General features: G+C 45.7%; 1 protein-coding gene across 1 annotated transcript in view; it reads right to left on the bottom strand.

Annotated features, from left to right (window-relative positions):
- Positions 1-613: 613 nt before the first annotated feature.
- Positions 614-27933, bottom strand: part of LOC119398657 (fatty acid synthase-like) — a 144935-nt gene continuing 117615 nt past the window's right edge. Inside the window, exons 23-25 of the mRNA XM_049417380.1 lie at positions 14053-14296; positions 4939-5175; positions 614-870 (exon numbers count right to left, since the gene is read on the bottom strand). Coding sequence (XP_049273337.1) covers positions 614-870; positions 4939-5175; positions 14053-14296 — 738 coding nt within the window. The remainder of the gene's footprint in view (positions 871-4938; positions 5176-14052; positions 14297-27933) is intronic.

Genomic DNA, 27933 nt, shown 5'->3' with positions numbered 1-27933 from the left:
TACGAGGGAGGACCGCTGAGCGTCGTTGAGTGACAGGAATGAAGAGGAGGAAAGGAGAGGCCACTTTATCGAGAAACGAGTACTCACAGCACGGAGCACCAGACCAGGGTTCCTTGTTTTCCTATTTAAAAAAATAGGTGAGTACCCGCCGCCACTGTAAATCGAACCAACTACCACCCAACATTCTTGCCATCAAGGTAAAGCTACCAAAAATGCACAAAGAAAAAAATATTCCCCATCGTTATTTCTTGAGTGGCACATCTATATAAGTAGGCTAAGCTACATATCGCCTGTTACTTTATAGATATTTTGTTTCCGCCTCTGTGTCACTTCTACTCGTACCTGTATACAACATGTCGCTGCTACGGAAATAATTGAGGTGATAGTATGCGCCTAATGCGTGTGTGTCTGGTTTTTTAGTGTCTTAAGTGCATACTTCGTCACCCGGAATTCTATGTTTCTTATGCTCTCCTTGCTGAAAGTGCACGTTACATCCCCAGTAATCACTGGCGCAGAATTTGCTTACTATACGTAGGTACGTAGGTGGACGTCATAACAACGGCGAGGTTCGCACTGCCAGAGGAGGCGAGTCGTGAGCGCAGCGCGTGGTTAGTTACACCCATCTGTATCCCGTCGAGTTCATACCTTGTCCTGTTTCAGCCGAAGCTTCAGTTTCAGGCGGCTGACTCCGGCAGCTGACTAACGAGAAGTCCGACAGCTGACCAACAGTCAGCTGCCGAATTTCTTGCATGGACAGGGACACGTCGCAGTCTCGCTCAAGAAGTTGCTTCACCTCGATGCTCATCAAGGAGTCAATGCCGAGTTCTCCGAGGCTGACGGAAGGGTTCATCTTCGACGGATCTTTGACGCCTGCATCAGAGTCAACGAGCAATACGCCGTTGTCATCGCACATGCAAGGTCATTTCTTTAGATGATCCATTTGCATTTCATGTTCCTACGTTTCACCTTACCTTCAAGTACAAAAAGCGCAGCGACTCCCGTATGTGTCGCGCACGTTATACTATAAGTGTGCTAAAAAAGCTTGGCGCTATTGGTATCAGCGATTATCTGGAGACATTCCGCATTTAAAGATCCATTTGCTTGAAACTGTGAGTCATATGAGAGCGCTTATGCGAAATCGGTAAGCTTAACTGACATTGCAGAAGCAACAGCCGCTCGGTGGATACAGTCAGCGCTATGACCTTCGTGAGGAAGTTAGACGGTTAAACGGTTATCGCTGCGAGCAAGTTACAGTAAATTACGTGAAGTTTACAGGTTAACGAACTTGGAAGTGTTCATGATTGTTGATGCAATGTCGACACCACACGGCTTTATCCTTTTCCGCGTTACATTCTTTATCGCAATGAGAGATGGCATGCACTGGCTCGAGTTCAAATTTCAATTCGGTGGTTCAGGCATGCCCATGTATGCATGGACTAAATTGCTCGATCCGCTGCTGGGCGAGAAAACGTCTTATAGAGTGCGTCTTCTAGACGTCACAAACAAGACGTTTATAAAACGAAGAAACTCGATTAGAATCCAACAAACGCCATGAAATATCTTTGTACAAAACGTTGCAGACAAAAATGGTCTTAAAAAGTGCGTTTTCTAGACGTAACCAAAAAACAGATATAATACGGCTTTTCTCTGACGTTTTCAAAACGTCGAAATTGATTTAGAATCCGTTTTATCCCATTTATCCCTAAAATTTACGTTTTCTACACCATGTGTGCTATCTGAGAAATGACAGGTCCGAACACGCAAATCCTTAATGCTGCGTGTCATGTACGAGATCATTTACATGAGACTGTTTTGGTGCGCTTCGAGCCGTTTTGTCAACTAGATATACACCAAAATTGGTATGGCATGACATGTGTGTGTGACGAACACAAGTGACAGGTCATGCATGGTATATACCAGATCACACGTTTCATTATATAAAACATTGTAATGCAGGCATGTATGAAAAACATGGGATATATAGTGAACTAGATGTCATGATATGAATGACTTCATTTTCCTCAAAGAGAAACAAAGCGATGTATGCATCTCTCTAGTAGCTGCTTCGCATCAGATCTATTCCCACAGTGCGTGAGATCTGCCAGATTTTTCTTCCTGCTATCTTATTCAAAAAGAGTTTAGAATCATACGTGCTTTCTTAGCTATCCTTCTTTGCGATCCCATTCATTACCTTAATCGCGTATTGATTTTTCCCCGTCTCTTCACTGCAATATGTCTTTTGCGACGTGCTGCGAAAATAAGCTGCTCGGCTTCATTCACACTTTCAAGTGTTTGCGCCATTTTTGCTGCTTTTTGATCATTTACATTTCACTCGAGTTTGCCGTCGTCTCAGAGGGATGTTGGAGATATATACATAATTATTCAGGCATGTCCGTTGTACACAGTAACAAAAATTCTGTTTACTACTTTGTAAAATAGCAAAATTGAGTTTGAATTATAATAAGGGAAACTATTATCAGCCGCCTTAAATATGTTTTGCATGGGCATTCTAGAAACATTGTGGTATCAAAGGCAACATTTTGTCGTGAGCGTCCGAACGAGCTGGTTTATTGTATTTTCCATATTCAGTGAAGCTTCCATAATCTAATCTTGTCAGGTGATCAAGCGCTACTTCATGCTTATTTCTCATAGGTATTATGGGTGGCGGCTGTTTCGTGTTTCTGTGCTTATTCGCTGTCATTGTCTGACAACCACCTTTCTATTTTACTGTGATAAATCTTTTTCCTTTTTTTTAGATCTGCCTAAATTGTTACTGCTACTAAACAGGTAAATAATCAATCAATTTCAACAGGTGTTAAGTGACAATAATGTTATAGCGGCGGTGTCCTGCAACGCTATGTGAACTATAGAATGCCCCTGAGTCGTTTCTGAGCTGTACATGTTCTCTCGTAGGAGAAATACTGTTTATAGGTTGCACGTTAGTGAGTCTATCGCTAACGCACATATACGCCAGGAGATCATTAGGACATGAAATGTCATTGCAGGTTTATGCCCTCCATGTACACGAGGCGTCAAAAAATGTCGCTGTCATTGTTGTTGCTGCTGTACGCCGGTCCGGTGACCCACCATTGCGTAAGCAGTGATCTTTTAAAGGGCAAGGTAGAACTCCTCACCGGCATTTTCGCCATCGCGCGGAGGCTTCTTATGCAGTGCTTGCATTTAGATAGAAACCCGCTAGCTAGTCAGCATGTAGAGTAGGATGTAGAGCAGGAACTATGAATTCAATGAGCAAGACCCACGTACAGCGCAGGATATAATGAGCTGTCATGTTTAGCAGCTAACGCAGCCCCAATAAGTTGTATAGCAAAGAAACTAATACAGTTTGAGCAAGTATTACAAAGCTTTTGAGATACTAATAGACATTTCATTCAAATGGAATAAAATTGGCCTCAGTTAAGAAATTTTCAAGAAATAATTGTGTGCATGGACGTTTGATGCTACAATATACAGGATGAGCACAATTAAGCTTTATAGTTTTCTTAAAAGTCAGCACTAGAAGGTACGTGAAAACCACCTTTCCAAATAACTTATGTATCCAGGTAGACACAAAGTGCGATGACTCACTCACATACGACTGAATAAGGTAATTATCGCTGTAAGCTGCGAAATTGACTAAGATTTAATAATGAACTTTTTAGTGACTTCCGTAAGTGGCCATGGGTGTGTTGAAAATTTAGAGGCAGTGATGTTTCTACACAGTTCCACTTGCGGAATTCTTCATGTCGCGCTCCTAGATACCCGGCTGCAAAGAGTAATGGCGGTTCACATGCTTGCACGCACAAGACTGAAGAGTGGCGCAAAACACCGCCTTGATCTGTCACGGCAGTTGCAACCGGCGTTTAGGTAAAGATGATCACGATTACGTTTTTAATGCGGGTCTTCAATGTCAAGAAATGTCTATGCGTCACATCGGGGAGGAACTTTGCGCCGATTCTCATTGTTTTGCATGTGTAAGACTGCAAAATGAATTACACCTTTCCGCTGGATACCTCCGAGCAGGGACATAGAAGATTTTTTAAAAATTGGAACTGAGTAGAAGAACGACAGTTAAATTTTCCATATAATTATATAGAAATGTTAACTGTGCAGCCAAAAAAAAAAGAGTTCGTTTTGATATCTTAGACAAATGGGCGGTTGACAGCAATAATTACGTACTTCGCAGCACCTAATTAACAAAAATCATGAAGCTTAACGTTGAACAATAGGCAGAGATCTATAATAACAAATTTGCGAATGTACCGAAGCGGCTTAAGATACAATCAGAAAGTATCGCATTGTATACAATAATCGTGACAGCATGTTGTATCTGAATCTCAAATACTGTTTGCCCCAGTATGATTTATGGTATAGCGATACAGTTTCAAGAGTATCTTTGCCAGCCCTGCATTTTATGGCTGTTCTCTTGCATTGCTGTAGAGATACAATAGAGATACAAATCAGTTCCTCTGATTTGTATCTGTATTTTCCACGCTGTTAGCCTTTGACGCGTACCACCTTCTTGGCCAAGGAATTGCTAGCTTAATATGTTAGATGTAATAGATTATGTGCAGTGGTGGTATATATGAAAGCAACCATATCTTCGTTGATTGTGGTAACTCTTCGTAGTACATTATGACGCACTCTCTTCAGAATGGGAGTTCATTACTTTGACTGTGTTTTTGTCATAAGAAGCAATAAAAGGAGCGGCTAAAGCTACTATCATTTTTACTTATGGGCAATGTGTTAACTTAGAATATTCTTAATGTTAAAAAAACGTTACTCTTCAAGTTTAAAAACTGAGGCGGACTGTCGAGAGTAGGCGGACCTAAGATACGTATCGATGACGTTTCTTTATAACATCCAATGAAGGTTTACAGCATTCGTGAGTACGTGATTTACAATCACAACAGACTTACATAGAAAGCCACGCAAACTCACCAAGTATGTGGACCACGCTCTCAACAAGATCCCGCTTATCCTTGCTGTCCGGCGTCGATGACTGGCTGCTCTTGACAAAGCACGAGACGACTGGCTGCTTTTGGCTTAGAAAGTAGTCCATCACCGCCATGCAAGAATTTATTGGCTGTGGCAGAAGACCATAAAATTCCGCGTCCGTGCCCATGGTCTCGTGGAATACGCCGACTTCTCCGATAGGACCCCACTGAATGGCCAACCCTGAATACATAGAAATAACAATTACGTATTAGCATTATTTCCTAAAGCAAAAAAAAATCGCTATGAAGAAAACATTCATAACGATGCTTTAACCGTTACAGTTACTTAGGAGTGGCATTGCACTTCCTACTTTACTGCAATGATATGGGGCTCAAGGGAGAGCAGTGGCTTTAAATATTATAAATACCAGCAAATAAAATGGCATTGCTTTTAAAATAACATACAATCGGGGTCTTACACTTTGGGTACGTGCATTTAGGAGGGAAAAAGACGTTCCAAGGGATGTATTTACAGCATCATTTCAACGTAGTGTTGCGCACAAACCGCCTATTGCCTAGTAGCGAACTAGCCTGGGCTAATTTATAACACAACAAAGGTTTTAGTCCATAACACGTATAAATCAAGAAGAGATAATAAGGTCCCAGAAATGCCACACTGAGCTTTATCACTGTTCTAGTCTTCTAGTTCTTATGGGACTTGCAGTAAAGCGTATTGCACAATGCACGTATATTAGCACTCTGGACGACGTCGTTCCTGCGTTCTGGATGAGGAAGTGTAAAATTGAATGCCTAGATTTCACAAATTCACACAAATGTATCACTTACTTCATGCATGTTGACTGCTTCGCAAATTTTCAAGACAAGCATGCGACCTTGTTGTTGATGATTTAAGCTGATAATATTATCAGCAATACATTCCAACGTCCTTTTCTGAAATACCCTTGTTTCACCTATTTTATTTACATAATCTCTGAAAATGAAGCTCACAGAATTATTCCACAAGGACCTTTTAGCGATAGTAAATTATAAATTGTGCCATAAAATACATTCGCGATTCATTTTAAATTTTTTGAATATTTTTTTTCTAAAACTTATAGATAAACTGAACTGAACCTGCAAATCTCTGTATAGTAGCCTTTAAATGCACATGAGGGCACTGAGTTGAGGCATAATGTGTCAAAAGTTCAGTTTGCAACGACGAAAGACTTCAGGAGAAATGCACGAAGACAGTACATAATTTTTCGCTCTCTAATTTTTCGGCACATGCCTGTATGCACAGTGGAATCAGGAAAACACGTTCGTTTCAGCAGAAATCAAATCTGCTGCTGGTTTTCGCAGGTAAACAACCTTACAGCTAAGCTGTGAAAACCTGGCTTGGTTTTTCATTCTGTCTTGCGCAGCTTCGCCGAACTCGAGGACAGCGGATGCGAGATGGAGAGTACGTGTGATGCAGGCCATATTTCTAGCAGTGGAGAAAACAGTGACGTGGCGTTTGCTTAGCACTGGCGAAAACTACCGTCATTACTACAGAGGAACAAGCTTCTGGACTGCAGTACCGTGGAGAAGCTAATCAGCGAATGCAGCAGCAGCGATCCGATCCTGATGCGAGAGCTGAAACCAAGCGTCGCAGAAAAACAGATTCGGCGTTTAAATTGAGCGAAGCCGAGTTTCCGCAGCTGACGAAATGAAGTTCCTAGAGGCACATGAACGTAGGCGGTTCACCAGTAGCCTGGGGGCAGCGCAGTAAAAGATAGACTAAGTGTGAGGTTTGGTACCACATTACTGGACTTCTCCCAGTTACACTGGTCTTTGGTTCTTGCGATAGCAGAAAGACATTTAATTATTTTCTATTTGAATAAAATAAGAGCTCCTGTTTCTGAAAAGGTGTAACTAGGCTTCAGGCAAGCACAATTCTTGATAACACGTGTTTTCCACCGTATATTAACATTCACGTGCGCCAAGGAAATGTAAGTTTTTACATATTTGAGTTATAAAATCAGTTTTGCTGAGTGGTCTGCATAAAAGCAGTTACCATTTCGGCCTGGGATATATCACACATAATATGCCTAGTCTAGAATAAGAGCGACAAATTGCCAATGAATAATTGCATCGACCAAGTGAACACGGGACTTTCATTCCTACGTGCCTTTCGGCGGTGTACTTATTCATCCACAATTGTCCGCTATTCATTCTGTAAATACCACACCGAAATTCAAATAGGTATGGCTTCTACTGGAGACCTGTCATTCCTAACATGTTCATATGGCGGGCCGTCTCCATGGGGGGAGAGAGAAAGATAATAAAATGAGAATAATGAAGGGAGGTCAACCAAAATTGAAGCATCCAGTCTGCTACCCTACACTTAGGGGAGGCGGAAAGGGAAAGAAAGATGGAAAGGAAAGCGGACAGAAGAGCAGGCGCGCGAAAAAAAAAAGGTGTGGGGGGAGCATTAGGAGTGCAGCCAAGGAGGATGCGGTTTAAGGTGGCGGGCGAATCTCCACAGAGAGTGCAGTGCGGAGAAACAGACCTGAAGTGCTATAGGACTCGAGGTGTGGAAAGAGTTTGGATCTGCATTCACCTCCAGAGAAAATTGAACCCGCAACCTGGGGTTTGTCAGAGCAACATCTTGTCCACTATGCTACAGAGGCGAGTAGCGAGTTAGGGAAGTTTGTGAAAATTGAGCATTGCGCTGTCGAAGTAGAACGCGTTACCGTTCGCTAAAGAGCGACGTAGCCGAATTTTCTGTCTCGGTCATATGTTGGAAAGGCGCGTTACCTGAGCCGAAATGTCACGTATCACGTCATTGTTAGAGCGGCACGTTACTATCCACTGTGGTTCTTGTAATAGCAAAGTTGGCAGGAAATTGAGACCCGCGAAGCGGAACGGGCTGGAGGTAACTACGCCCCCCCCCCCTCTTTCAGTGAAACAGGCCAACCATTGACGCTACGACAATAGCAATACTTATGGAACGCCTGGCAGAACCTATTCGTTTCCTTGAAAAATTTGGCTGTGGTATGACGCCGTCTCGGCTCAAGGAACCTGTGCCTCCTGCATATGACCGCGACCCGAAGTTACGCTGCTGCGCTCTTCGGGGCACGCAAACACGCAAATGGTTGTGTAAAAAGCTTCATAGAGAAAATAAAGAATCGGAGGCATGGTTAATATGCGCAGCTGTTCCCTGGCGTTCCCACCACACCAATATGAAGGTCGCTATCACTTTCCTGTGCAAGGTAGTGAGTGAGCAGCGACAAGTTTTGTGCTGTGTATTAGATGGCACAAAAAGTATGAGACATTAGGAAAGACTGCGGATATACCATCATTTGTATATGAAGGAAGGAAGAGGGCTGTTAAGGGCTCGTTTTTCTTTGTTAGACACAATATTAATGAGAACTTCCCATTAATATCATTTGTATATGGTCACTCGACCACACGGCGGCTACGTAAATCTAAAGTGGAGAAGTCTCACTTATGTTTATTGTAGCAACATCCCCAGGTTGCTCCACATGGATTTGCATGGACGATTTGTGTACAGGTGCATGAAATGCACCAGTTTTACTGTGAGTGATAGTATCCTCTTCCGTACGTCTGTAACGGATGACAATAAAGTTGTTCTCTCTCCCTCTCTCCTCACGTGGTATTGAAGGCGCAGAAAGTAGGACGCAGTCGGTAAAGATGAAACGCTTTATTGGACGAACTTGTGCCTGGCAAAAGAAAGACTCTAAATACAAGCAACCTTCGCAGTACAGTGATAACGGCGAGCGTGCCCGTGGACTGGTCTGATCAGTGGTAAGGTCCTTCAGCATTTATGTATGCCGCATCGAAGATTCCAGTGTTATCGTTGGTGGCCGCGTTAGTTCCAGAATAAACTCTGCTGTTTTGCGTAGTGCGTGTGATCTTAACGGAATAATAAAAAAATACCAGGGGACATTCGAGACATTACGGTGCAACCTGCGTAAGGCAGTGGCTACGTGTTCAATGAACCGGTTACATGAAAAAAAAACGCTTGTGGCGGTATTTATTATTTTAATTACCTTCAAAATACTTTAAAAATTCGACTGTAAAACTTCGAAACTTTACTGAAAATCTTTGAAAATGCCAATGTATAGTTCAATGAACGCTTTCAATCATTTTATTCATTTCATTTTCATTTTATAACAACCCTCAGGCCCAGAGGCATTACAGAGGGGGAGTGGCAACAACACTTTGACACAAAAAAACAAGAAACAAAGGAACGAAAAAAAAACAAAAAAGTAAGAGAAAACGCACATGAAACAATAGAGCGAAATGTGAATTTACAGTGCGTTTAGAAAGAGCCTGAGTATACAATGCACTTTTACAATGACAGTACGATATTCAGTGCATATGTGTCATGTAAAGATGGAGTAGCTGTCTCTAAAAGCCTCCAAGGTCTCTTTCACCAGAGCTCGAACAGTACCATCTGGTTTTACAGCAAGGTGTTCAATATAACCATTACAGCACTCTTTATTTTACTGAAAAAATTGCCATGCGAACACTAGTGCAACCCCAGCTACAATTCCAAGCTGCTACATGGCCACGTCACCAGGCACATCTAATCCATCTTCTCCAGTCGATCCAGAACCATCCTGCAAGTTTCATTGGAAGAGATTGTTCCACATTTCCGAGCTTAAATAGTGCAAAATTTTTGTTGTAGAATTTTTCTTTGGAATTACGCTGGAAGGTAACTTTGCTTTGTCTGCCGTACAAAATCAGTCACAACGTAGGCTTTTCAACCTTACCACTCCTTCGACCTTCCCGCATATGTGGACGTCTGCATAACTATCTCACTTTGCTGTCCATTTTCGCTCACACTAACGGGTTCAACTGCTCTCTTTTGCCGCGTGACATTGTGATTTGGAATTATCTTCCTCATTGCATGGCTGGTACATTGACAACCCGGTAACATTTACACAAATATCACTGCAATATAAGGCGCTCTTAGCTATCAACCAGCCTTTGTCTTAGTTTCGCAATTCACATCTTTATTGTCAGTATTACGTGCGGAATACTTTAGGGGCGCAGGCTGTCGTCTCATGCATCATGTCTGCTCTTTTCTGTCATCTCATGTTATCGCCTGTTGCCACGCAGGAAAAGCAATGTATCGCATGTCCCTGTATTGCATATTACAGCAAGGTGGCGGGAATGAGAAGTGAGGCTGATGAGTGATGTGACCGTAAGTAAGAGGGAAAGGAGGAGGGGAGAGGGTGAAGCATTGCAGAACCATGTGTAGTACAGCATCACCATGTGTAATATGGTAGAGTGAAGGGTGGCAAAGGGAAGTGAGGTGAAGAGGAGGGGAAGGAGGAGGTGGAGGGTAAATCATTGCATAGCCATGTATGGATAGCAAAGGGTTGAGTAGGGGAAGTGAATATGAGTAGAAGATAAAGAAGGAGTTAGGGTAAAGCATAGCATAGCCTTGTATGCTACAGTACAGCAATTGCACGGGAAAGGCAATTCAAGGTAAGGAGGAGTGATGTGAGAATGATGAGGAGGGAAAGAAAAAAAGGGTAAGGAATGGGGCAGGTAACACCACTACACCACACATGAAGGTTCCCTTTCCCGCCATGGACACCGAGCAGGCTACATACTTGGGATGGAAGCACATACCTGCCCGTGAACACCGACATCACCCAAAGGCAGGCGAATCACTCTTCTGCAGTTCCTACTCATTTCACGTTGTTTTCGACTTGATGCATTTTTACCTGAGCATTTGTGCTATTTGTTACATTATGTATACTGAGAAGCCAATAAGGGCATATCAAGTTTATTTGTCTTATTCATTTGCCGCTCTTTGTTGTTTGAGTCTCATGTTGAAATTTATCTTTTTATTGCGATAGCAATTATATGGACAGTCTCGGCTGGTTTTTGTCCGTCCCCGTCGCCGCCGCCGTCATGCACCGTATATGTATAAGTATATGTATATATATATATATATATATATATATATATATATATATATATATATATATATATATATATATATATATATATATATATATGTATATATATATATATATATATACATATATTTATTTATTTAAATAAGCCCCCAATAAAATACTTCAGAAAAATGCTTCCGAAGCGCAGAATCGAAGCAGGGACCTTTCGCTCCGCAGCGCGTGGCGCTAATCACTACGCCACGAACACAAAACGCAGATCCTGCAGGCGAGCGTTATATACACACCCTTTACCGCTGGCCGGACTCCGAGACGGCAGGCGCTTATAAGCGTTTCTTCATTACCAGCGAGATTGCGCGAGGAGCGCAACGGGTGCATTTAAGAGTCGTCGGCCAGCTCGCTCGCTTCTTCTAATATTTGCCCAGAGAGAACCTTGCCTTTCCGCTGTCTGCTCGCGCGGTAGTTGGTGCTGGGGGGGGGGGGGGGGGGGGCGCTTTTCTTGCTATCCCATCAATTGCTTCGCCCTTGTGGCGAAACTGTGACTTTTTTTTATTTTCCTTTAACATGAAAGTGTTTTATTGCGGGGTCCACCAAGACTTCAGTGACGTATTGCCGTCGCGGAAATAATGTCGAAAAAATGTACTCGATCACATGGCAAATAAAAACTTGAAAATTACCGTCAACGGAAGCCGAGCCCACGACCTCTACGTTCCCGACAATAGATACCGTGCGTGATATCTATTGCGCCACCGTCACACACTCGTGTGGCTTTATAAGGGCGCCCTGTATATCTCACAGAGCGCTTCTGGTCGGCGGGGTTATCCTAGCGGGGTGGTGTCAGGATAGCTCGGCGGGCTAGTTGGTATCGGATTATGATATAAACCTTTGAGCGCAAATAAACTTAGTCCTACTTAGTTTATTTGCGCTTAAAGTTTTTCATCATAACGGGGTGGTGTCGCCGTTCGGGAGTGGTAAAGTGAAGTTATGCATCATGACCGTGGCCTTCGCGATTAGCTCTTGCAACGCACCATTGCTACGCGTCCGTCCTATTCAGCGTGTTCCAGTAGCAGAAGCGCAATTTTGTCAACGCCTTAACACGCCGCGAGGTGGCGACGTAGCCCATGCCTCGGCCTCGCTCATAGCATCCATTCATATAAATAGCTCTGCGACGCACTTGCCTCTGAACTCCGCGTTCTCCGCTTACGCTCGCCCCCAAAAAAATCACAGCATATCCACGGAGTGAATGATGATAAGTGGGCGAAACTGCGGAGGTTCATCGGTAAACCATGAATCTTCCGTGAATTCTGCCCAGTACATCATCACCGACGTGAGATCGGGCGCGTTTATACTAAAGGTTCGATGAGTTATGACGACTTGCAGCTCACTTTAATTTTACATGTACGCTGTGAATTGTCATTGTTTAGAAAACCATTGCTTTAGAAAACATCTGGCGTCTTTCGTTAAGCAGCTGGCGTCTTTTCGTTTTGCTTTAGAAACATCTCGCGTTCTTTCGTTTTGCTTTTACAAAACATCTGGCGTCTTTCGTTGGTTTATTTCATCAATCAACGGCGTTTTGAACAAAATTTTTATTGTTTAATCACGCACAGGAGAAATCTCACCAGGCACTACCTTGGAGGTAAACAATGGCTACTAATGGGAATGAGAGACAGAGGAAGTCGGCTTTTAGCTAACACTTACACTTCTACTTCTACTAACCTTTCCTACTGAAACATGCCAATGGCTGCTAATGGGGAATGAGAGACAGAAGAATTCGGCTTTTAGTTAACGCGCATGCTGCGAATTTTTTATTGTTCAACAACGCACAGGAAAAATCTCCCACCGGCACCACCTTGGAGGTCGAAGCGTAAGACTTGTTACGCACTACGACTACTACGACTACGACTACGAGGGACGAACGGGTGCCGCCTTAAGGAGCTTCGCCCCTAAATTCGCGGCCGGGCTAGAGTTCAGAAACGACGCCCGTTGCGTTTCCGTCTATTCCGGCCATGGTGTTCTCGTTACTCTGTAGCATGCCGCGGAATGGCAACGAAATGCGCCTTAGTCGACGCTCTTCTGGCTGTCACACCGCCTTCTCTGATTGCGCTCTCACCCTTAACTACTACAGCTACTTCAAAGGTTTGTTGACTCGTTCGTCATGGACGTTATTCGGCGGGATTGAGGTGTGCCACCAAGCGTCAACTTAGGTGCATCCACGTTAAACGGTGCTACGGCTGCCAAACACCAATAGACATTGAGCAAGCTCTCTTATATCAGTGTACAGTAAACATTCAACCGTTTCTGTAAGGACATCTTTTGCTTTCGTGCTATCCCGATTCCTATGACGGAGGAATCAACCACGGTTTTTATTATTACTTTTCCTTTTATTGTTTTTGTCGCTACCTACCCTAATAGCGCAATACTCTTTCTGGAGCCTGTGAGGTACATGAACAAATAAATAAAAGTCATTGTACAGGTGTGTGAAATACGCCTATTTCAATTTTGGTTACACTGTTTTACTATATGAAGAAACTGCGAAATCATGCAGTGAAGTTCATCTACGTTTCTCAACATGGCTCTGAAGACATCCCCTGTTACAAGTGAATGAAGTACACCTCTTTCAATAGCCGTAATGGAACGTAATTGTTTTAGTAAGCCGCGAAATATTAAACTGGGAAATCTGTCCCTAGTTATTCTTCTTGCTTTAGTTTAGTCAGTATTACATGAATAGTTTGGTGTACTTTCGAAGATAACCCTGCTCCACTAATACACACTGAACAAAAAATTCTCCTGCGAAAATTATTTGCTGCACTGCTGGAAGCAACCACATTTCTGTGGCTTTCTCTGTTAACCTCAAGTTTCTTGATTTGTTTCTACTGGTACGACGTTATGATTGCAAGCAATTCCTTTCAACTGTACCAGTAAAGTACTTAGTAGGTAGTCAGTAACGGCTGCGTTATTTCCGTAATTGTTTGGAGCTCATTTACAATGCTGGTACTGTATTGTACTTTATATTCCGCCGTTGTTGTATTACACCAGGCATTCCTGTCTGAGAGGAACCAGAGTTTCAACCATTCTAGTTGACGAAGTACCTAAATACTGATGCGTAGATTATCTCATTTTATCTGAGACAACAGGAATGCTACTGCGACGGGCACATTTTGAACACAAATAGCTTAACTCACCGGGAAGTCCGTCGGCGACCCGTCGCTCGCACAGACGTTCCATGACGGAGTTGGCAAAGCCGTAGTTCGTGTGACCAACTTGACCACGACCACAAGAGAAAGAGGAGAAGACGACGAAGTGGTCGAGCTCGGAACAGTTCTTTCGTGACACCTCATCGAGGCACTGAGTGCCCAGCACTTTGGGCTTGCAGACCTCCGCGTACATCTCCGCTGTCTGGTTCTCGATCACAGCGTCGCGGAGAACCTGTCAATACGATAGGGTATCCTCGTGATGCAGTGGCCTCTGTCGCTGAACGTTTAAAGAAGTCCACTATGTTAACTCCGAGCATGGTTGTAGCAAGCGATAGGAAGAAACGTGTCGTAGGTATCATCATCATCATCAGCCTGTCTACGCCCACTGCAGGGCAAAGGCCTCTCCCATGTTCCGCCAATCAACCCGGTCCTGTGCTTTCTGCTGCCACGTAATACCTGCAAACTTCTTAATCTCATCTACCCACCTAATTTTCTGTCTCCCCCTCACGCGTTTGCCATCTCTTGGAATCCAGTCAGTTACCCTTAATGACCACCGGTTATCCTGCCGGCGTGCTACGTGCCCGGCCCATATCCATTTCTTCTTCTTGATTTCAACTATGATGTCATTAACCCCCGTTTGTTCCCTGACCCACTCTGCTCTCTTCCTGTCTCTTAAGGTTACACCTATCATTTTCCTTTCCATCGCTCGCTGCGTCGTCCTCAATTTAAGTTGAACCCTCTTTGTAAGTCTCCAGGTTTCTGCTCCGTAGGTAAGTACCGGTAAGATGCAGCTGTTATATACCTTCCTCTTGAGGGATAGTGGTAGATTACCATTCATGATTTGATAATGCTTGCCGAATAAGCCCCAACCCATCCTTATTCTTCTAGTTATTTCACTCTCATGGTTCGGCTCCGCGGTTACTACCTGTCCTAAGTAGACGTACTCCTTTACAACTTCCAGTGTCTCGCCACCTATCACAAAGCGCTGTTCTCTACCAAGATTGTTCCACATTACTTTAGTTTTATGCATATTAATTTTCAGACCTACTCTTCTACTTTCCGTATCCAGTTCAGTAATCATGAGCTGCAATTCGTCTCCCGCGTTACTCATCAATGCAATGTCATCAGCGAATCGTAGGTTATTGAGATACTCTCCATTAACTCTTATCCCTAGCTCTTCCCAATCTAGGGCCCTGAAAACCTCCTGTAAACACGCGGTGAATAACATTGGAGAGATCGTGTCTCCCTGCCGTACGCCCTTCTTTATTGGGATTCTGTCGCTTTCTTTGTGGAGGACTATAGTGGCTGTGGATCCGCTGTAGATTTCTTCCAATATGTTTATATAGGCTTCGTCGATGCCTTGATTCCGCAGTGCCTGCATGACTGCTGATGTCTCCACCGAATCAAATGCCTTCTCGTAATCTATGAAGGCTATGTATAGGGGTTGGTTGTATTCCGCGCATTTCTCTATCACCTGATTGATAGTATGAATATGGTCTATTGTTGAGAATCCTGTACGAAATCCTGCCTGGTCCCTTGGTTGATTGAACTCCAATGTCGTATTAATTCTGTTTGCAATTACTTTTGTAAATAGCTTGTAGACAACCGACAGTAAGCTTATGGGCCTGTAATTTTTCAGGTCTTTGACGTCCCCTTTCTTATGGATCAAGATGATGTTGGCATTCTTCCAAGATTCTGGTATCCTCCCCGTCGAGAGGCACTTCGTATACAGGGTGGCCAGTTTCTCTAACATAATCTCTCCACCGTCTTTCAACAGGTCTGATGTTACCTGATCCTCACCAGCTGCTTTGCCTCTTTGCATTCCCTTTAGGGCTTTCTTTACTTCTCCTGTCAATACTGGTGGGATGTCACATTCTTCTGCGCTATTACTCCTTCTTACGTTATCATCCTGAATGGCTCGGCTGCTGTACAGATCTCTGTAGAACTCTTCCGCTACCTCAACTATTCTATCCATATTGTTTGTGACCTTGCCTTCCTTATCCCTTAATGCATACATCTGATTTTTGCCTATGCACAGTTTTGTCTTCATAGCTTTGAGGCTTCTTCCGTTCTTTAGAGCCTGCTCAATTCTCTCCATATTATACTTTCTTATGTCGGCTACTTTACGCCTATTGATTAACTTCGAAAGCTCCGCCAGCTCTATTTTGTCTGTTGCAGTTGAGGCTTTCATAGCTTGACGTTTCTTAATGAGGTTTTTCGTCTCTTGGGATAGCTTATCAGTGTCCTGTCTAACAACTGTACCCCCGACTTCCACTGCACACTCCTTGATGATACTAGTCAGATTATCATTCATTGCGTCAACGCTAAGGTCGTTTTCCTCGGTTAAAGCCGCGTACCTATTCTGAAGTGAAACTCTGAATTCCTCAACTTTCCCTCTCAGAGCTAGTTCATTAATCGGCTTCCTGCGTATCAGTTTCTGCCGTTCCTTCCTCACGTCAAGTTGAATTCTAGATCTTACCATTCTATGGTCACTGCATCGGATCTTGTTAACTACTTCCACATCCTGTACAATGCCCGGATGGCCGCACATTATGAAGTCTATTTCATTTTTAGTTTCGCCATTAGGACTCCTCCACGTCCACTTACGAGTAGCCCGTTTTCTGTAGAAGGTATTCAAGATGCGTAAATTATTGCGTTCTGCAAACTCTACTAGTAACTCCCCTCTGGCGTTTCTAGAGCCGATGCCATATTCCCCAACTGCATGATCTCCAGCCTGCTTCTTGCCTACCTTTGCATTAAAGTCGCCCATCAGTACAGTATACTGTGTCTTTACCTTACTCATTGCTGATTCTACGTCTTCGTAGAAGCGTTCAACCATTTGATCATCATGGCTGGATGTAGGCGCGTAGGCCTGTACCACCTTCATCTTGTACCTCTTATTAAACTTAATTACGATACATATCACCCTCTCATTAATGCTATAGTATTCCTCTATATTGCCAGCTATATCTTTATGAATAAGGAACCCCACTCCTAGTTCTCTTCTGTCAGCTAAGCCACGATAGCATAGGACGTGTCCGTTCTTCAGCACTGTATAAGCCTCCTGTGGCCTCCTAACCTCACTGAGCCCTATTACATCCCATTTAACACCCTCCAATTCCTCGAATAGTACAGCTAGACTCGCCTCACTAGATAAAGTTCTAGCGTTATACGTAGCCAAATTCAGATTCCAATGGCGGCCTGTCCGTACCCAGAGATTCTTAGCACCCTCTGCTGCGTCGCAGGTCTGACCGCCGCCTTGGTCAGTTGCTTCGCAGCCGCTGGGGACTGAGGGCCGAGGGTTAATTGGTGTATTCATGTGGGAGGTAGGGGCCAAGTACTACACCAGGGTGGCCAATCCTGCTCTGGTGAGGGAGTGCATTGCTGGCTGTGGTCGCCAGTGAGGCTGCACCCCAGGCCTTTTTACACAATTCCATCATCACGCGGATTTTTTTTTTTTTTAATCCGGTTGGGAATTGTCCGGCACCGGGATTCGAACCACGGACCTCTTGCATGCGAAGCTGATGCTCTACCACTACGCCATCGCTGCAGTGTCGTAGGTATACCGTACATTTATTGCGTATCTCACAGGCTGAAGGAAGTAGGAAGTAGATACGGCGTTAATGTTATTTTGACGGCTGCCAATAAGCTAGGTAAGATTTGTGCCGCTGTGCAGAGAAAGAATCAGCGGGTAAAAGACAAGAAGCGGACCATTATTTCTTTCCCAGAACACTAAAAAAAATTCACTGGTTACCGTACAACTGTGGTGTATAAGGTCCCTTTCAGCTGCGGCCGCTTCTGCGTAGTACAGACGAGTCGATGCATTAACCAGAGATTGTTTGAACATCAGAGATCGCTAACAGGAGGCTCACCTTTTCATCTATCTTTACTTTGTCGAGATTGTAAGTGCACGCCAAAATTCGATGAATGCGCAGTGTTGTACCGACATAGAAATGAAGAAACGCGCCTGATTGAAGCATGGCATATCGAGAACAGTGGTAGCGCATGCGTGAGTCAACCGTCGATTAACTTGCATAAAGATGAAACAAATGCCTTAACAGTTATCTTCCACGTAGACCCCCAAGCATGCCGTATTGATAGGTTCGCCTGCTGCATGGGCCTGCGCAGGTAAGTTTTCATGCCTTCTTTCCGTTCCGCTGTTGTGCGTCTCTTCAGTTGTTAGTCGGCGTTTGTGGTGTCCTGACTTCTTTCTTGTGGCCGTGTTTGCACGCCCTGTCTTTTTAGAATGTCAAAACGAAATAGGCAATCCAGCCCTTCTCAAACCCGAGGCAAATGATATCGATGAACAAAGCACGACAAGCCAACAGCATTACGTGTTATGTGTATTTCCAGAGAATCATCTGCAGTGAAGTTTGAGAATCTGATCGGTAGATCTTCATTGTTCAACTTCTCACACCAAATGTTACGGAAGTGCGTTCTATCATCGATGTCATACAATTAGAGCCATAACATTTCATCCTAATAGAGATTATTATTTTTTACTTACAAATACTGCTGTCTCAGTTATTGAGACATAGCAGGAGTGGATACAGATGTTCAACACAATGACAAAAAATACAATTTAACAAAATACGTGATTTCGCAACTCTTTTTCAAATTGCTGAGCATCGAGTCTGCGCAGAGACCCATCAAGCTCATTCCATAGATCCACGGTCCGCGGAAAAAAGGTAAACTTAAAACAATCAAGACTAGCTCTAAAGGGCGCAATATTTAGGGGATTGAATCGTCGCGTACGGCGTGCAGAAGCTGCAACAAAAGAAATGGGTGCTAGAACACTCAAGCCGGTGTGAACTATCTTATGCAGGAGGATGATTCGATCGCAAGTGCGCCGATGTTCGAGAGGCTGCAGCGATAAAACATGCGCATGCGAACTAGGCGAGAACCGCCGGTCATAGCGACGAAAAATAAACCTTATTGTTTTTTTTTTTTTGAACCGATTCTAACATAGCTATGTCATGTTTGTGGTGAGGTGACCAAACAACCGACGCATATTCGAGTATAGGCCTGACCAATGTCTTGTACACTGTCAATTTGCATTCTTTTGTCGATTTGTAGGTATAACGTGGCAGCAGAAAGCACAGGACCGGGTTGATTGGCGGAACATGGGAGAGGCCTTTGTCCTGCAGTGGACATAGACAGGCTGATGATGAATAATAGGCTAAGCGGACGCTTCCGTTTTAATAATGACAAAACCTATTTCGGTAAAGTCTTCCTTTGGTGGCTTCACTTTGTAATGTTGACGACGCTGTTGAAATGTCTCACATCTGTCTGTCTATAGTGCACATACTGTGTGCAGTTTGTGTTACATGTGTATATTAGCGCATATGATGTATTTTCGCAATTATGCTGATTCTGTGCGCATGAGTGAACAATAAATCGTACTTTCTGCTACGTGCATAAGGACTTCTCAAAAATGTCAGTGATCCACATGACGGGAATGATATTGGTAACGCTTGGAAAATGAGTCCTCTATTTGCATATAGAATGATGTCTACATTTTATACTGAATTTGTCTGTGTCGCGCTAAATCCACCCAAGAGAATATTGTAATGATGCTGCACAATTTCAAACGACAGAAGTCATTAGACAGAGGATTCGGAATAAACATTTGTTGTGTGAATAAATAAAGTTTTCTCTCTTGGGCTGATGTAGCCGGCGCTCTCAGTCCAGAAACCGTTGGCTAAAGCCGCGGCCCATGCATCGTTCAGTAGACATCACTGATCGTTCTAGCTATGTGCCGTTTGTCTTGTCTCTCCGGTTTCTTTGATACCTTGTAGAGGTTCTAAAGCTTCGTCTAGATCGTGTTCCTCGCGATGTCGCCCCTACAGTACGATGTGTTGGAGGGTGTCCGGTGCATTACAAGATCAGCATGGTCATGGGTATATTATAGGGTGAATCCGGTGCATCGTATTTCTATGGACATAGAAATATGATGCACCGGATTCTGCTCCAGGAATGAGCTCCTTGTTCGCTCAATTTTAAATCTTATTCACAGTTGTGGTGAATCAGTAGTGTGGCAATATGGTGGTATAGTTTACGTAAATATTATCCGCCCTTGTCGCACTGCGGAGCGCGTTCGTCTCAAAAACCGGGCTGCAACGTTCTCGAGCGACATCATGTGCTGCATCATTTACATCCATGTATTCGCTGTCTAGGGTCCCTGCAACGTAGGTGCCGGGAGGTTGTGGCCGTCTTGTTATACATTTTAGAACCTTGGCTGCGGTGGCAGAGATCGCCCTTTTACATAATTTAGAACGTTGTCTGTGAGCCACTCAAGGCTATAACTGTTTCTTTTCGAGCAGACACAGCGAGGAAGATGGCCACTTTACGCAACGTTTCTGGATGCCTGAGAGGTATGGTGGTATACGCTCTGCTACCTGGGTCATTTGGCGCAGCTTTATATCTCGTGTCGCGGTATTTTGAGTATGGCTTTCTTAACGCCCGAATTCTTGTTTATCTTCGCTTTTGGGGTATGTTTCATGAGTGCCGCGAGGTACACGAAGTGAACAAGATAAGATCTCGGAAAAGCACCCGTAATAGTTCTTTAGTGTCGAGTTCTGCTGTGAAATTATCACTCTATGCCAGCTTACGAAGTACTCCCACGTCTGTTTTGAGTCGTCTGAAGGCGTTCCAGCTGGATGACCATGTGCGCTTCGGCGATTTTTTCCTCGGTTGAATGCATGCCATGTTTCAGTGTCGTGGTCATATTATGAAATTCTAGCGCGCTCTTAATTGCTTTTCTGATGAGGATTAGTTTCATTTAGTTTCATTTTTCTTGGAGACTGGATGGGGGTGTCATAAGTAATACCACTTTTGCGGAGGGCTGGAATTATTTTGATGTTCATTGGTCTTTGAATTTACTGCCTCAAGTGAGAATGGTGGTCTGTTTGAGGGTCTTGTCAAACTTCCAAAGGGTAGCTGCGCCAGAACCGTTCTTATTGATTTCTAGTTGAAGAAAGCGAGCGCAGCTAACATTTGGGATATCGAATACATTACGTGTGGATGTGGAATCTCAGGTGAAGTGGACTCGTGGTCTTACAGGGGTCCTTTCCTTCATTGCAAGTAGCTTGAATGTTTATGTGGCCGACTGGAGACCGCATTTTGCGAGTTACTGCTCAATCCGGTCGACGGCATCTTACCGGAAAGTTTCACGCTGGTCGTTTGTGGACGGAGTTCAATCATGGCAAGCACGAACAGCGTAGGTGAAATGACTGATCCCTATGGACTGTCTTTATTCGGTATTTTGAATTTGGCGTTAGGGAGGTTTCTGGTACCCATCGCAGCTGTGCGATCTTTGAGGAAATCTGTTCAAATTGGTAGGCCCGGATTCCGCCATATTTGTATTAGAGATTCTGGAAGGTTACATGTAGCTTCACATTGTATCACGCGCTTTTTACAGCTGTTGCTATAAACGACAACCTTTCGTAGAATTTGAGGTAGCCTCATTTTGTAGCATTTCAGGCAGTACGTCTTGTACTGCGAGCTACTACTGGAAGCCAAACCATATATAAAGCAAGGGTCTTTACATTTCGAGGTGTGGGGTCGGGCGATAATTATTCATATGCTCGAAGAGCTTCCGGCGCGGAACGTAAGGCAATATGGGCCACAGTTTGCAGATTTGTAAAGGCTTCTGTTTTCGTCTCATGATGACATAGCAGTTGCAGTTATTGATGTAGCCAAGACGGCCATTTTCGGCATTCTCAGGAATGTTTTGTAGAATCCTCTCAGTCACCTGTCATTTCCTGGTGATATGTCACATGTTGACTTGGCAAGGGCTGCGTGGAACTTTTACTCCAAGTAACCCTTGCCAAAGGCATGGGCATGTCTGGCAAGGGCATGCCTAGATGATTGCGTGGAGGCCTTTGACAATTCCCACCCTTGGAAGCGTCAAGTCCTTCCAAGGATGGGATATTCTTCGCCTTTGTGCGATCAGATATCGGTGGCCGTGGGGGCGTTTTCTCCGAGAGGTTTACGCTTCATTCTTTCCAAAAGTGCTTTCTCAGTTCTGGATCAGATTGTACTATTTTGTTGTCGTCACGTCTTTGTTGGGTCATTGTTTTGGTGGTACGCAGAAGGGTCGCCGTATATGCCAGGTTCTTTTTTTGCAAGGTGTGTGACCGGGCTAGTTGGTATTCCATAGTGACGTGAACAGCGCGTGTAATACACAAGGACGAAGGACAGCGCTAGTCCTTGTCGGTTCTTCGTCCTTGTGTAGTATACGCGCTGTTCACGTCACTTCTTTTTGCAGAGTGAGCCTTAAAGCTGGGCGCCCAGGCTCATACCTGTTTTGCCTAGTGAGGCGGCCTCCATATTTTTCTGCTTGATTATTCTCTGTGCGACACATTTCTTTAGTTTAGAGTTATGCTTAGTCTTTTTTCACCATCTAAAAGCTCCTCTTATGTCACCCAATATAGGTAGTACGTGAGAGTCTACTGCCTGCTTATCGCCAGCGAGGTGATATTCAATAGGGTGATTCCCCGAAGGTACGACGGCTTCAGTTAAATTTGGGTCGATGGAAGTGATCCCGATGGTTCGGATGATCGTGGCGACACGTTGAAGGACTGGACAGGCCCGGTTGTCAGATCCCGGCAAACTTGAGTTTATTTACACACTTGATGGCAAAACAAAGGCCGGGGCGGCCACTGAACAGCACTCGCGACAACAACTGGGCTGGGCCCGCACCAAGCGTTCAAGCCCTTAAGAGAATATCTCTAAGTCCTTCGTCTCTGGATCAGAGTCGGCGCCAAGCACGACCTCTGTCCCCTCCGCAATCACTCCGTCGAGCACCAAGCTCTCTCGTCTCCTCTCCTATTTCTTCCTTTAAATCCACCCTGTCTCGTCTGAGACCGCCTTACGGGACCAACCCTTTCCGATACTCCACCAATGAAGCAGAGAACTTTGTTTCTCTCAGAGACGTGTCTCCGCTTCCGCGTTCCCACGCTTTGCTGCCCTCACTATGCGGCAAGCCAACTAAAACGCCATCAATCACATACACAGTCAACGTACACTAAAATGAACCACACCAACGTGCCCAGTTTACTATGCCGTCTCAAACCTTGTCTGCAACAAGATGCCGCCGCCTGTTGCAATTACTGCAAAACCACGTCGGTGCTCCTTCAGTGAGGACCGTCGCGACGGCGACACATTGTTTACGTTGTCAGTCTCCGTGAGATCGCTTCCGCCGTACGGGTGACTCTGCCGCGAAAGGAGCGGTCGACAAAAGGTCGCGGGGTTCGGCTACAAAGGCGCGGGTAGAGGCGAACGGCCTAATGGCCCTTCCGAGCGCCCCTTTTCCGTCACGCGCCGTCCGCGATTAGTCACTGTTGATCCGTACTGGTGAACTCTTCCACCGAACACAACTCCTTCCAACCCAAGAATGTTGTATGTACGCTTGTTGTACATTCAACTTCAAAATTCCATGCGGGGGCGGGGGGGGGGGGTATTCACGCTCAAGGGCACTGACAACGTTTCGAGATTGAGGTCCCGTTTCATCACAACTTAGGCAAGCAAGCAAATAACATCGCACAAAGACAAACACTAAACACGTTATAGAAGATTCCCCAACATCACTACCGAGCGTCATGCCGGATGCACCCCTTCCCTAATGTTTGTGTGCAGTCCAACGCATGAAGTCACGCATAATCGCACGAGGGGGGGGGCGTGTTACATCCACACGCACACACACCAAAATGCACTCAAGCAGGCACACCCGCGCACTGTTTGGAACGTCACTCGCAGGTTGGACCCTGTACTGTACATTCCTTGAAGCACCATGACAAATAGTCAACATTTAGGCACAATGCTGTTGCTGTCTGGCTAATCGAAAAAAAAAAAAAAACTAACATACTTTTATTTCACAACGGGGTCCGTGTTAAAGTACTGGCCAAAAACAATATTTACATTAACGGCCTCCCATCCAGTCACAGCTTCCATTAGCAATCCCCGCTGTCCAACCGTGACAAGGCATCGACGCACTTATTAAGTGATTGGCCTTCGATCGGCCACCTTTCTACTCGCGAATTTCTGGTAAGGTTGACAAGGCTTTTTGTTGTCCGCCGGCATTGTTGGCCAAAAAAATGCACTACGAACGCGCTCTTTCATTTTCTTTCCTGAGAAATGGCCACCACAAGGTGCATCATGAGCGAGCTCCAGCACTTCTCTGCGACGTGTTTCAGGTAAGACAAGTTGATTACACTGCCTCCCGTTCAAGAGTTCCCGGTGGAACAATAACCCATCCGTGAACATTCCGTGTGTACCCTCACGCGTCTGCCCCCATGGCAATAGCAGGAAGCTGTCCTCCCGTTGCTCTTTTGTCAACATCTCATTACCCGCTTCCTTCGCCGTTACGTGTCTTTCTGTCGCAGACCCTGTTCGCGATCCCGTTGAATCTGGCTGGTGCTTCGGCGTCTCCTGAACACCAATCTGACATTCACGATCGACTTCCTCAGCAGCATTCTGCTCCGCTATCACTATGTGAACCGCCAATTCCCGCTCTTCTCTTTGCGTTTGTTTAAGCTTTTCCAGCGTGTCTGGCGTTAATAGGGCGTCTACTCCCTCCGTGAGTCTCTCGGTAACCGCGCACAGTTCCATAAGCTCCGTAGTAGTGCCTCCCTCTGGGATATGCAGTGCCAAAGGGACGTACATCAGGTCAACGGGGACAGCCTGCCCAAATGCCCCTCTCAAACTCACTTTGCCTACTCCCTGTAGTTTTGCCCCTTCCGGAACTAACGCCTTCCTGATCACTGTTATGTCTGATCCTGAATCTAAGCACGCGGTGAACTTACGCCCCGCACTTATCAAGTCGATCCATGTTAATCTTGACACACCGGCATAGCACCTTTCGGGGATTATGCTCTCCACTGCCGGTTCACACGCTACCCTCGCGGCGAGTCTCTCCGTAGGGAAACGGTCTTGTCCCTGTTCCGCGGGTGGAATTGTCGTTTGCGAGCATTGCCACCGATAGTGTCCGCTCTCGCCGCATGCATAGCATCGGACAACCGTTCTTTCGTTTCCCTGCGATAACCTGTCTTTCGTGCGGCGATCGACCCTTTCACCATTCTTCGAACTACCGTTGGCTGTTTTACCTGACTTTCGATTACACGTGCTCTCGTCATATTTCTGCGCCAGTTTCGCCAGGTCATGCGGTCTAAGCCATTCCGCCGTCTCGTGCTGTAGCACGTATGTGCGCATGTCTTCGCGCATCAGCTGCTTGACCCGGTCAGAAATGAGCAATGCCCGCAGCTCCTGAACATTAGTGACCTCTCTACTACGGAGATAATAATCAAGCAAAACCTCGAGCCTAGTGGCGAACTGTCCCCACGTCTCATCTCCTTTCCGGCAGGCATAAAGGCGGCGTTTGTATTCCTCAGCGGTGAGCTTTAGTTCATGCAGGACGAGGTCGCGAACCTCCTGGTACGAAAGTACTCGGTTCTCCGCTCGATTTGCCACCAATGTGCGGCTATTTTCATTCAAAAATGGCACTATGATAGCGCCTTGTACCTCGTCAGGAATCTCGCAGCTTCTCAGCATGTTTTCAGCGCTCCGGAACCACGCCGGCACCAGCTCATCGGAAACCGGCATTGGCGGAAGAACTGCTCGCAACTGATCCGCATACCGCGCCAAACCGCACCTGTCGCTCCGCCCCACTTCATTGCTCGCGTGCGATTGGAGCTTCAATTTTTGCAGCTCGATTTGGAGCTTTAGCGCTTCTATTTCCAGCTCCTTTACACGAACTTGTACAGCTGGATCGGCGCTTTCTACAGCACACACATCTGCACTATCAGTATCTACAGATGCCTCATCACGATCTAGCTCGTGGTTCTCACTAGTCCCATCTGCCCTCTGACTTCTGGTCACCCTAGTCGTCATGGTGCTCCCGGAGAAAACAGAACAGGGACCCACCTGTGATTTCTGTCGGTAGCTGCGTCGCCACGCTGGCTCCTCGTCGAGGCCTCAGTCAGCAGATCATGGGAGCCGCTTTCTGATGTACTTGGACGGATTCGCACCGTTCACTCTCTGCCTCCTTGGTTGGGACCACAGGCCGGTCGTGCAATGACTCTCGCAGTACTCGTCGCTCCAAGCAGTCGCCAGCCGCTCCGGGTGAGATGCCGATGTCCGGGGAGAGGACGCTGCCGATCTTGATTGCAGCTCAGTTGACTGCCGCACTCGGTGTTGTCGCAGGTTCAGCCTTCTCGAGCTGCATACTTGCACGCGCCGTTCCGAGGTACCTTTTTTTTTTCGCCCCACCTCTCTTTGCTAAGGTTTATGTGTGTATACACAGGACTGTGGGATGTCTCATTGTCCTCCAGGAAGCCGCCACGTCATCCTGTCGACTGCGCCAGTTAAATTTGGGTCGATGGAGGTGATCCCGATGGTTCGGATGATCGTGGCGACACGTTGAAGGACTGGACAGGCTCGGTTGTTCAGATCCTGGTAAACTTGAGTTTATTTACACACTTTAGACAAAACAAAGGCCGGGGCGGCCACTGAACAGCTCTCGCGACAACAACTGGGCTGGGCCCGCACCAAGCGTTCAAGCCCTTAAGAGAATAACTCTAAGTCCTTCGTCCCTGGATCAGAGTCGGCGCCAAGCACGACCTCTGTCCCCTCCGCAATCTCTCCGTCGAGCACCAAGCTCTCTCGTCTCCTCTCCTATTTCTTCCTTTAAATCCACCCTGTCTCGTCTGAGACCGCCTTACGGGACCAACCCTTTCCGATACTCCACCAATGAAGCAGAGAACTTTGTTTCTCTCAGAGACGTGTCTCCGCTTCCGCGTTCCCACGCTTTGCTGCCCTCACTATGCGGCAAGCCAACTAAAACGCCATCAATCACATACACAGTCAACGTACACTAAAATGAACCACACCAACGTGCCCAGTTTACTATGCCGTCTCAAACCTTGTCTGCAACAAGATGCCGCCGCCTGTTGCAATTACTGCAAAACCACGTCGGTGCTCCTTCAGTGAGGACCGTCGCGACGGCGACACATTGTTTACGTTGTCAGTCTCCGTGAGATCGCTTCCGCCGTACGGGTGACTCTGCCGCGAAAGGAGCGGTCGACAAAAGGTCGCGGGGTTCGGCTACAAAGGCGCGGGTAGAGGCGAACGGCCTAATGGCCCTTCCGAGCGCCCCTTTTCCGTCACGCGCCGTCCGCGATTAGTCACTGTTGATCCGTACTGGTGAACTCTTCCACCGAACACAACTGCTTCGGTGAGCAACTATTGAATATTTTCGGTGGGTTCTTGCATATTATCCTCGCGAGATGTTCTCCAGTTAGCCGGCCTTGTCTTTCCGGATCTGCTCAACTTTTTATACGGCAGGAATACAAGCTGGATGATGCAGTGGTCGCTACCAAGATTCTCTTCCAGTCGTGTCCATACAGCCTTGGAGATTCTTCTTTAAGGAAGAGGCCGAAATTTGTGTCCCTGGATAACCTTCTGCCTATTCGAGTCCCTACTCCAGAATCATTCCAGCGGGCTAGGCGATGTTCCGTGATGGACTAATAAATTCCTTAATATCACCGAATCGAAAAGAAATGAAGCGTTGATGGCCGTACAGGTGCCCGAACAATGCGGAGTGCCGAATCGGCGGCCAGTCGTCGGCGGAGCACGACGGTGAAATAGTGCCAGGCTTTCCGCATGCGCAATATCCCCAGCTAGATCTCCTCGCTCCCCAGTGCATTTAAATAGGCACGTCGTTGCTCCAAAAGAATATAGATGAGTGCCTTTTAGAGTTTCACAGGGGGGTCATGTGAACGCGGTCTCTAAAATGCTCTGCGCGCGCTAGTGCTCGCAGTGGAGCATACGCGCGCGTGCATGCGTCTTAATGATAATCGGTGCCTTTCAAAG

This window comes from Rhipicephalus sanguineus, chromosome 7 (genome assembly GCF_013339695.2).
Source record: "Rhipicephalus sanguineus isolate Rsan-2018 chromosome 7, BIME_Rsan_1.4, whole genome shotgun sequence".
NCBI classification, from domain to species: Eukaryota; Metazoa; Arthropoda; class Arachnida; order Ixodida; family Ixodidae; genus Rhipicephalus; species Rhipicephalus sanguineus.
The sequence above is the reverse complement of the archived record's forward strand: the minus strand, read 5'-3'. Positions and strand labels throughout refer to the sequence as shown.